This window comes from Pseudopipra pipra, unplaced genomic scaffold (assembly GCF_036250125.1).
Source record: "Pseudopipra pipra isolate bDixPip1 unplaced genomic scaffold, bDixPip1.hap1 HAP1_SCAFFOLD_217, whole genome shotgun sequence".
Lineage (NCBI taxonomy): Eukaryota > Metazoa > Chordata > Aves > Passeriformes > Pipridae > Pseudopipra > Pseudopipra pipra.
In genome coordinates, this window is record NW_026990696.1 from 27,431 (window position 1) to 39,553 (window position 12,123).

The window sequence follows — 12,123 nt, forward strand, 5'->3', positions numbered from 1 at the left end:
TGTGTGTGATCCCATTCTCTGCTCCATCCCAGTGTGTGATCCCACTCTGCTCTATCCCAGCCCATCCCAGTGTGTGTCCCATTCTCTGCCCCATCCCAGAGTGTGATCCCACTCTCTGCCCCATCCCAGAGTGTGATCCCACTCTCTGCCCCATCCCAGAGTATGATCCCATTCTCTGCCCCATCCCAGCCCATCCCAGAGTGTGATCCCATTCTCTGCCCCATCCCAGTGTGTGATCCCATTCTCTGCCCCATCCCAGAGTGTGATCCCATTCTCTGCCCCATCCCAGCCCATCCCAGTGTGTGATCCCATTCTCTGCCCCATCCTAGTGTGTGATCCCATTCTCTGCCCCATCCCAGTGTGTGATCCCATTCTCTGCCCCATCCCAGTGTGTGATCCCATTCTCTGCCCCATCCCAGTGTGTGATCCCACTCTCTGCCCCCATCCCATTGTGTGACCCCCCTCTGTCCCATTCCCAGCCATCCCAGAGTGTGATCCCACTCTGTGCCCCATCCCAGCCCATCCCATTGTGTGATCCTGTTCTCTGCCCCATCCAGAGTGTGATCCCACTCTCTGCCCCATCCCAGAGTGTGATCCCACTCTCTGCCCCATCCCAGTGTGTGATCCCACTCTCTGCCCCATCCCAGAGTGTGATCCCACTCTCTGCCCCATCCCATTGTGTGACCCCCCTCTGCCCCATCCCAGAGTGTGATCCCACTCTGTGCCCCATCCCAGCCCATCCCATTGTGTGACCCCCCTCTGCCCCATCCCCTAGTGTGACCCCTGTGTCCCCCCCAGCCTGCAGCTGCCCCCGGTGCTGGGCAGACCCTGCAGCACGGCGCTGGACCAGCGGCTGTTCCGGCAGCGCAGCTCCCACCTGGAGCAGATGGTGCAGGCGGCCCTGCGGCTCAAACACCGCGACAACAAGCCTGGGCACCATCCTGGAGCAGGGGGAGGACTGGCTGGGCCGCCTCAGGGCCATGGCACACGAGGTGACACTGCTGGGGGACACTGCTGGGGGACACTGGGTGTGCTGCCTCAGGGCCATGGCACACGAGGTGACACTGCTGGGGGACACTGGGGGACACTGCTGGGGGACACTGCTGGTGACACTGCTGGGGGACACTGGCTGGGCCGCCTCAGGGCCATGGCTCACGAGGTGACACTGCTGGGGGACACTGCTGGGGGACACTGGGTGACACTGGGTGTGCCGCCTCAGGGCCATGGCTCACGAGGTGACACTGCTGGGGGACACTGCTGGGGGACACTGGGGGACACTGCTGGGGGACACTGCTGGGTGACACTGGGGGACACTGCTGGGGGACACTGCTGGGGGACACTGCTGGGGGGACACTGGGTGTGCTGCCTCAGGGCCATGGCACACGAGGTGACACTGCTGGGGGGACACTGCTGGGCTGGGGACAGAGGGGGTAACACTGCTGGGTGACACTGTTGGGTGACACTGGCTGTGCCACCTTCAGGCCATGGCACACAGGGTGACACTGCTGGGCTGGGGACACTACTGGGGGAACACTGCTGGGTGACACTGCTGGGCTGGGGACAGAGGGGGTGACACTGCTGGGTGACACTGCTGGGGTGACACTGCTGTGTGACACTGTGCCACCTCCAGGCCATGGCACAGAAGGTGACACTGCTGGGGTGGGGACAGAGGGGGTGACACTGCTGGGGTGACACTGTTGGGGGACACTGCTGGGCTGGGGGACACTGCTGGGGTGGGACTGGCTGTGCCACCTCCGGGCCATGTCACAGAAGGTGACATTGCTAGGGTGAGGACAGAGGAGGTGACACTGCTGGGGTGGGGACAGAGGGGGTGACACTGCTGTGTGACACTGTTTGTGCCACCTCCAACCGTGGCACAGAAGGTGACATTGCTAGGGTGAGGACAGAGGAGGTGACACTGCTGGGGTGGGGACAGAGGGGGTGACACTGCTGGGGTGACATTGCTGGGGGACACTGCTGGGGTGCTCCTGGGGCTCCTGTGCTCCTTGGAGGGGTTTGTCCTTCCCGGTCTCTGCCTGGTGCTGTTCTTTGGTGGGAAGCAGGGCTGGTGTCCCTGGATCCCAGTCCATGGTTGTCCCGTGTCTGGAAGGCGCCAAGTTTGGAGCCTTGGGGTGGAAGTTTGTCCTTGCTCAGGGCCAAGTTAAGGCCAACAAGGTCAAGGGCAGGAGCTCCTGGGTCGGGCCAATCCCAGCACAAATCCAGGCTGGGAAGGGAATGGATTGGGAGCAGCCCTGAGGGGAAGGACTTGGGGTGCTGGGGGGTGAGCAGCTCCACAGGATCCTGTCCAGAATCCCCCATTCCCTGGGCTGATCCCCCGGCGTGGGCACAGGGCAGGGGGGGATTCTGCCCCTCTGCCCCTGTCTGAGGTGAGACCCCCCTGCAGAGCTGCTCCAGCCCTGGGAACAACAGCACAGGGACGTGGAGCTGCTGGAGAGAGTCCAGAGGAGGCCCCGGAGCTGCTGCCAGGGCTGGAGCCCCTCTGCTCTGGAGCCAGGCTGGGAGAGCTGGGGGGGTTCCCCTGGAGAAGAGAAGGCTCCAGGGAGAGCTGAGAGCCCCTGGCAGGGCCTGAAGGGGCTCCAGGAGAGCTGGAGAGGGACTGGGGACAAGGCAGGGAGGGACAGGACACAGGGAATGGCTTCCCACTGGAAAAGGGCAGGGTTAGATGGGAAATTGGGAAGGAATTCCTGGCTGGGAGGATGGGGAGGCCCTGGCCCAGGTTGGGCAGAGAAGCTGTGGCTGCTCCTGGATCCCTGGGAGTGTCCAAGGCCAGGTTGGAGCGACCTGGGAGAGTGGGATGTCCCTGCCACGTCCCTGCCCATGGCACGGGGTGGGACTGGATGGGCTCTGATGTCCCTTCCCACCCAAACCATTCCAGGATTCTTTAATTACCCTCATCCAGCTTCTCTGGGCAACCTGTGCCAGGGCCTTCCCACCCTCACAGGACTGGGGACAAGGGATGGAGGGACAACACACAGGGAATGGCTTCAAACTGGAAAAGGGGAGATTTGGGTGGGATATTGGGCAGGAATTCCTGGCTGGGAGGGCGGTGAGGGGCTGGGATGGAATTCCCAGAGAAGCTGTGGCTGCCTCTGGATCCCTGGGAGTGTCCAAGGCCGGGTTGGACGGGGCTTGGACCCACCTGGGCTGGTGGAAGGTGTTGAAGGTTGGTGGAAGGAGATGAGCTTTGAGGTCCTTCCCACGAGCCCCGGGAGGGATTCCTTGGTGATGTCCCGGTGTGGATCCCTCCCGGGGTGGATCCCTCCTGGTGTGGATCCCTCCCTATGGACCCTGGGGTGTCTCCAGCCCCAGACCAGCCTCCCATTGCCCCTGTCCCGTTGCAGCCCCAGAACAGCCTCCCGGACATCGTGATCTGGCTGCTGCAGGGGGACAGACGCGTCGCCTACGCCCGCGTCCCCGCGCACCGCGTGCTCTTCTCCCGCAACATCCCCGGCTGCTGCGGCGCCGACTGCGGCAGGCTCCAGACCATCTTCCTCAAGGTACCTGGGAATCCCTGTCCAGGGGGGGTGTGCTTTGAGCCACCACAAAAATCCCAAACCAGACCATCTTCCTCAAGGTACCTGGGAATCCATGGCCATGGGGGTGTGGGGTCCTTGGAGCCACCACAATAATCCCAAACCAGACCATCTTCCTCAAGGTACCTGGGAATCCCTGTCCAGGGGGTGTGGGGTCCTTTGAGCCACCACAAAAACCCCAAACCAGACCATCTTCCTCAAGGTACCAAGGAATCCCTGGCCATGGGGGTGTGTGTGGTGCTTTGAGCCACCACAAAAACCCCAAACCAGACCATCTTCCTCAAGGTACCAAGGAACCCCTGGCCATGGTGGGGTGTGGTCCTTTGAGCCACCACAATAATCCCAAACTAGACCATCTTCCTCAAGGTACCAAGGAATCCCTGTCCAGGGGGGTGTGTGGGGTCCTTTGAGCCACCACAAAAACCCCAAACCAGACCCTCAAGGTACCAAGGAATTCCAGTCCAGGGGGTGTGTGTGGTGCTTTGAGCCACCACAAAAACCCCAAACCAGACCATCTTCCTCAAGGTACCAAGGAACCCCTGGCCATGGTGGGGTGTGGTCCTTGGAGCCACCACAATAATCCCAAACCAGACCATCTTCCTCAAGGTACCAAGGAATCCATGGCCATGGGGTGTGGGTGTGGGCCTTTGAGCCACCACAAAAACCCCAAACCAGACCCTCAAGGTACCAAGGAATTCCTGTCCAGGGGGGGTGTGTGGGGTCCTTTGAGCCACCACAAAAACCCCAAATCCAATTTCCGGGTTTCCCCCCCCACCCCCTTCCCACAATTTTATCTTGACACCAAAGAGAAACTTTCAGGCCAGAGGCTCCTCTAGGGGAAAGGGGAAGTGGTTTACATTTATTTACACAAATAAATATACCCTACAAGCTAAAAGCAACCATATATATAATATTATATGATTATATAATATAATTATATAATAAATATAATTAATATAATTTAATATATTATATAATTATATAATATAATATATATATAGAATTGGGGAAAGGGGAAGTATATATACATTTATTTACAAAAATAAATATACCCTACAAGCTAAATGCAACCATATCTATAATGTAATATAATTATATAATATAATTTAATAATTATAATTCTATAACAAATATAATAAATATAATTATATTATATAATTATATAATATATATAATATATTTATATATATGATTGGGGAAAGGGGAAGTATACATACATTTATTTACACAAATAAATATACCGTGCAAGCTAAAAGCAACCATATGTATAATATTATATAATTATATGATATAATTATATAATTATATAATATAATTAATTATATTAATTATATTTATATATTATATATATTATATAATATATATTATATAAATGTATATATATAATTGGGGAAAGGAGAAGTGTATTTACATTTATTTACACAAATAAATATACCCTACAAGCTAAAAGCAACCATATATGTAATACTATATAATTATATTATATAATTATATAACTATATAATATAATTATAATAATTATATTTATATATTTTATATATATTATATAATATATATAATATATATAAAATATAAATATATATATATAATATAAATATATATAATATAAATATATATACCATGCAAGCTAAAAGCAACCATATATATAATATTATATAATTATATTTATATATTTTATATATATTATATATATAATATAAATATATATATAATATAAATATATATATATAATTGGGGAAAGGGGAAGTATATATACATTTATTTACACAAATAAATATACCCTACAAGCTAAAAGTAAGCATATATATAATATTATATAATTATATTATATAATTATATAATATATTTATAATAATTATATTTATATATTTTATATATATTATATTATATATATATTATATAAAGGTATATATATATATGGGGAAAGGGGAAGTATATATACATTTATTTACACAAATAAATATACCGTGCAAGCTAAAAGCAACCATATATATAATATTATATAATTATATAATATAATATAATTATATAATATAATATAATTATATAATATAATATAATTATGTTAATTATATTTATATATTTTATATATATTATATAATATATATAATATAAATATATATATATAATTGGGGAAAGGGGAAGTATATTTATATTTATTTACACAAATAAATATACCGTGCAAGCTAAAAGCAACCATATATATGATATTATATAATTATATTATATAATTATATAAAAATATAATTATATAAATTATATTTATATATTTTATATATATTGTATAATATATATATAATATAAATGTATATATATAATTGGGGAAAGGGAAGTGTATTTACATTTATTTACACAAATAAATATACCGTGCAAGCTAAAAGCACCCATATATATAATATTACATAATTATATTATATAATTATGTAATATAATCATATAAATTATATTTATATATTTTATATATATTATATAATATATATAATATAAATATATATATATAATTGGGGAAAGGGGAAGTATATATACATTTATTTACACAAATAAATATACCATGCAAGCTAAAAGCAACTATATATATAATATATTAATTATATTATATAATTATATATAATTATATATAATATGTAATATTTAATACATTATATATAATTATATATAATTATATAATATAATTATATTAGTTATATTTATATATTTTATTTATATTATGTTATATATATATAATATAAATATATATATATAATTGGGGAAAGGGGAAGTATATATAAATTTATTTACACTAATAAATATACTGTGCAAGCTAAAAGCGACCATATATATAATATTATATAATTATATTATATAATTATATATCATAATATAATTATATTAGTTATATTTATATATTTTATATATATGATATAATATATATAATATATATATTATTTATATATATTTATATTATGTATATTATATATGAATAAATATATAATATATTTATAATGTAACTATATATATAATATAAATATATATATATAATTGGGGGAAGGGGTAGTATATATCTGCGGCAGATCCCAGGAGTAGCTCCCTGTGTTCTGCAATCCCAGGGCAGTGAAGATTTGGCCCAGACGGTGCTTTTTTTAGAAAATATATCTCATTTTAAAATTTTTTTTACGTTTTTCCCCCCATTCCTGACCCTCTGCCACCCCGAGAAATTTAAGCTGCCGTCCCCCTGCCGGGCAATTCCCGAGTTTCTCCCGTCTCCAGTGCCATTCCCGAGTTTCTCCCGTCTCCGGTGCCATTCCTTGGCTGGTGCCAGCTGGGGAGCAGGGAACCAGCACTGAACAAGCTCTAAAGAAATAAAGTCAAACAAAATAAACCCAGTAAAGCCCCAAAGCCCAGACCCAGCTGGCAGCAAAAACGAGCTAAAATCCCTAAATTGGGATTTTGTTTTTCTGTCCTTGAGCTCTGGATGGAAAACCAGCAGCACTTGGATTAGGGAAAAGCGGCTGAGAGAGAGAAAAAAGGGCACTGAGGGAAAATTCCGGTGGATTATTTCTGGTTTGGCTGAATGTGTGGGTCGGGTTTGGTGTCCTGGCCCTGAAGGGTGTCCCTGACTTTGTCCCTGTCCCTGTCCTTGCCTTTGCCCTGATCCTGACCCTGTCCCTGATCTTGTCCCTGACCCTGCTCTTGTCCCTGTTTCTTTGTCCCTGACCTTGTCCCTGACTTATCCCTGTCCCTGAGCCAGACCTTGGCCCTGATCCTGTCCCTTTCCCTGTTCCTGACTTTTTCCCTGATCCTGACCTTGTCCCTGACCTTGTCCCTGACCTTATCCCTGTGCCTAATCCTGTCCCTGACTTTCTCCTGTCCGTGATCCTGTCCCTGACCTTGTCCCTTTCTTTGTCCCTGATCCTGTCCCTGACTTTCTCCCTGTCCCTGATCCTGTCCCTGACTTGTCCCTGTCCCTGATCCTGACCTTTTCCCCTGACCTTTTCCCTGACCTTGTCCCTTTCCCTGTTCCTGATCCTGTCCCTGTTCTTGACTTTTTCCCTGACCCTGTCCCTGTTCCTGACCTTGTCCCTGACCTTGTCCCTGTCCCTGACTTTCTCCCTGTCCCTCATCCTGTCCCTGACCTTGTCCCTGTCCCTGTCCCTGACCTTATCCCTGTCCCTGATTCTGTCCCTGACTTTGTCCCTGTCCTTGACTTTGACCCTGTCCCTGATCCTGACCTTGTCCCTTTCCCTGTCCCTGATTTTGTCCCTGACCTTGTCCCTGATCTTGACCCTGTTCCTGATCCTGACCCTGTCCCTGACCTTGTCCTTGACTTTCTCCCTGATCCTGACTCTGTCCCTGTCCTTGGCTTTGTCTCTGACCCTGTCCCTGATCCTGACCCTGTCCATGATCCTGACCCTGTCCCTGATCCTGACCCTGTCCCTGTCCTTGACTTTGTCTCTGACCCTGTCCCTGACCCTGTCCCTCTCCCTGTCCCTGATCCTGACCCTGTCCCTGACTTTGTCTCTGACCCTGTCCCTGACCTTGTCCCTCTCCCTGTCCCTCTCCCTGTCCCTGATCCCTTTCCCTGTCCCTGACTTTGTCCCTTTCCCTGTCCCTGATCCTGACCCTTTCCCTGCCCCTTCCCTGCCTTTCTCCCTGTCCCTGATCCCTCCCCTCTCCCTGCCTCCAACCCCTGGGCCTTCGAAGCTCCTGGGGGTGCCCTGGGAACACATTTCCGGGCTGTTCACCGGGACTGGATGATCCCAAAGTTCTCTTCCCGCCGTGATTCCGCGACCCCCAAAGTCCTCCCAATTCCCGGCTGTGCTCCATGTCCCACCTCCCCCCTCCGGGGCAGCATTCCCGCCCTCCCACCCCGAGCATTCCCGTTGCTCCCCCCGGGGGTGCTGACGGGGCCGTTCCCGGGCAGTACCCGCAGGAGGAGGCTGCGGGGCCGCGGATCCCGGCGCAGATCCGGGTGCGGCTCTGGTTCGGCCTGGCCGTGGACGAGAAGGAGTTCAACCAGTTCGCCGAGGGAAAGCTCTCCGTGTTCGCCGAGACCGTGAGTGATCCACGGGGGGATCCCGGGATTTGGGGCCTCCCCGGGGCGGGCGGCAGCTCCGCGGGTCACGTCAATCCCTGGAAACTGGGAGGAGAGGGAGCCAATCCCACCAACATCCAGCTTGGGAGGTTGAGGAGAAAGTTGGGAATGAACCATAAATCCACATGGTCCCTTTATATCTCCATCCTCGTGCAGGAGGGGAGGGAATGGGCTGGACCCTGGTGGGGACAGGTCACATTAATCCCTAAAAACTGTAAGAAGAGGGATCCATTTCCACCAACATCCAGCCTGGAATGCTGAGGATCAAACTGCGAATGAGCCATAAATCCACCTTGTCTCTTCCCATCTCCATCCTCCTGCAGGATTGGAGGGAATGGGCTGGACCACAGGTCATGTTATTCCCTAAAAACTGTAAGGAGAGGGATCCATTTCCATCAATATCTGGCTTGAAAGGTTGAGGAGAAAGTTGGGAAGGAGCCATAAATCCACAGTGTCACTTTATATCTCCATCCTCCTGCTGGAGGGGAGGGAATGGGCTGGCCACAGGTCATGTTATTCCCTAAAAACTGTAAGAAGAGGGATCCATTTCCACCAACATCCAGCCTGGAAGGTTGAGGAGAAAGTTGGGAATGAGCCATAAATCCACATCATCCCTTCCCATCTCCATCCACCTGCTGGAGGGGAGGGAATGGGCTGGACCACAGGTCATGTTATTCCCTAAAAACTGTTAGAAGAGGGAGCCAATTCCATCAATATCCGGTTTGGAAGGCTGAGGAGAAAGTTGGGAATGAGCCATAAATCCACATTGTCCCTTTATATCTCCATCCTCGTGCAGGAGGGAAGGGAATGGGCTGGACCACAGGTTGTTATTCCCTAAAAACTGTTAGGAGAGGGAGCCAATTCCATCAATATCCAGCCTGGGAGGTTGAGGAGAAAGTTGGGAATGAGCCATAAATCCCCCTTGTCCCTTCCCATCTCCATCCTCCTGCAGGATGGGAGGGAATGGGCTGGCCACAGGTCATGTTATTCCCTAAAAACTGTAAGAAGAGGGAGCCAATTCCATCAATATCCAGCCTGGAATGCTGAGGATCAAACTGGGAATGAGCCATAAATCCATATTGTCCCTTCACATCTCCATCCACCTGCAGGATGGGAGGGAATGGGCTGGACCACAAGTCGTTATTCCCTAAAAACTGTTAGGAGAGGGAGGCATTTCCACCAATATCCAGCCTGGGAGGTTGAGGAGAAGGTTGGGAACGAGCCATAAATCCACCTTGTCCCTTCACATCTCCATCTTCCTGCTGGAGGGAAGGGAATGGGCTGGATCCTGGTGGGAACAGGTCACATTAATCCCTAAAAACTGTAAGAAGAGGGATCCATTTCCACCAACATCCAGCCTGGAATGCTGAGGATCAAACTGGGAATGAGCCATAAATCCACCTTGTCTCTTCCCATCTCCATCCTCCTGCAGGATTGGAGGGAATGGGCTGGACCACAGGTCATGTTATTCCCTAAAAACTGTTAGAAGAGGGAGCCAATTCCATCAATATCCGGTTTGGAAGGCTGAGGAGAAAGTTGGGAATGAGCCATAAATCCACATTGTCCCTTTATATCTCCATCCTCGTGCAGGAGGGAAGGGAATGGGCTGGACCACAGGTTGTTATTCCCTAAAAACTGTTAGGAGAGGGAGCCAATTCCATCAATATCCAGCCTGGGAGGTTGAGGAGAAGGTTGGGAATGAGCCATAAATCCCCCTTGTCCCTTCCCATCTCCATCCTCCTGCTGGCCAGGAGGGACTCCGGGGGTGCCCACGGTGGGGTGTTGCTGGGGTTTGGCTTTTCCCAGGAGCTCCATCCTCGGGAAGGGGCCCCGCGGGGACCGTCGCTGGGATTCCAAAGGGTCTCCGGCGGGATTTTGCGCCGCCCACCCCAAACCCCGCCCGCTGTTGCTCCCCCCAGTACGAGAACCAGACGAAGCTGGCGCTGGTGGGGAACTGGGGCACCACGGGCCTCACCTACCCCAAGTACTCGGACGTGACGGGCCGGATCCGGCTGCCCAAGGACAGCTTCCGACCCTCCGCCGGCTGGGCCTGGGCCGGGGACTGGTTCGTCTGCCCCGAGAGGACGTGAGTGGGACATCCCAAAACCAGGCTGGGGGGCTGGGGTGCCGTGGGGGTTCCTCAGGGTGCTCCCTTGGGGCTCATCCCGGGGCTGTGCATGGAGAACTGGCCCCCGGAGCAGGGAGGAGGGTCGGGCTCTGCGAGGCTGAGGAGGTTTGGGAGTGGGATCCCCGTGGGGCACTGGGAGGGATTTCACTGCTTTTTGGGCTTGGCCTCAGGGCTCCCGGGAGCTTTGCTTGGAGGCTGAGGTGGAAGAGGTTTGGGAATGCTGGGCGTGGCCCCAGGCTGTGCCGGTGCCCGGGAGGGCGGGATGGGCAATCCCATGGGGTGTTTCCCGGGATGCAGGTTGTTCCATGATGTGAAGGGTGGGATTGGGAATCCCATGGGATGTTTTCCGGGATGCAGGTTGTTCCATGATGTGGAGGGTGGGATTGGGAATCCCATGGGATGTTTCCCGGGATGCAGGTTGTTCCATGATGTCGAGGTGGGACGGGCAATCCCATGGGATGTTTCCCAAGGATGCAGGTTGCTCCATGGTGTGGAGGTGGGATGGGCAATCCCATGGGATGTTTCCCGGGATGGAGGTTGTTCCATGATGTGAAGGGTGGGATGGGCAATCCCATGGGATGTTTCCCAAGGATGCAGGTTGCTCCATGGTGTGGAGGTGGGATTGGCAATCCCATGGGATGTTTCCCGGGATGGAGGTTGTTCCACAACATGGAGGGTGGGATATGGAATCCCATGGGATATCTCCTGGAGCGCAGGCTGCTCCATGATGTGGAGGATGGGATGGGCAATCCCATGGGATGTCTCCTGGAGTACAGGTTGCTCCATGGTGTGGAGGTGGGATGTGGAATCCCATGGGATATCTTCTGGAGTGCAGATTGCTCCATTATGTGGAAGGTGGGATGGGCAATCCCATGGGGTGTTTCCTGGAATGCAGGTTGTTCCACAACATGGAGGTGGGATGGGCAATCCCATGGGATGTTTCCCAAGGATGCAGGTTGCTCCATGGTGTGAAGGTGGGATAGGGAATCCCATGGGATGTTTCCCGGGATGGAGGTTGTTCCACAACATGGAGGGTGGGATATGGAATCCCATGGGATATCTTCTGGAGTGCAGGCTGCTCCATGATGTGGAGGGTGGGATGGGCAATCCCATGGGATGTTTCATGGGATGCAGATTGCTCCATGGTGTGGAGGTGGGATGGGCAATCCCATGGGATATCTTCTGGAGTGCAGGTTGTTCCATGATGTGGAGGTGGGATGGGCAATCCCATGGGATGTTTCCCAGAATGCAGGTTGCTCCATGATGTGGAGGTGGGATGGGCAATCCCATGGGGTGTTTCCCGGGATGCAGGTTGTTCCATGATGTGGAGGTGGAATGGGCAATCCCATGGGATGTTTCCTGGGGTGCAG

At 50.0% G+C, this 12,123-nt stretch overlaps 1 protein-coding gene across 1 annotated transcript in view; it reads left to right on the plus strand.

Annotated features, from left to right (window-relative positions):
• Positions 1 to 12,123, plus strand: part of LOC135408188 (dysferlin-like) — a 62,120-nt gene that overhangs the window by 26,456 nt on the left and 23,541 nt on the right. The window contains 5 exon segments of the mRNA XM_064643490.1: positions 799 to 924; positions 926 to 992; positions 3,363 to 3,518; positions 8,455 to 8,586; positions 10,545 to 10,711. Coding sequence (XP_064499560.1) covers positions 799 to 924; positions 926 to 992; positions 3,363 to 3,518; positions 8,455 to 8,586; positions 10,545 to 10,711 — 648 coding nt within the window.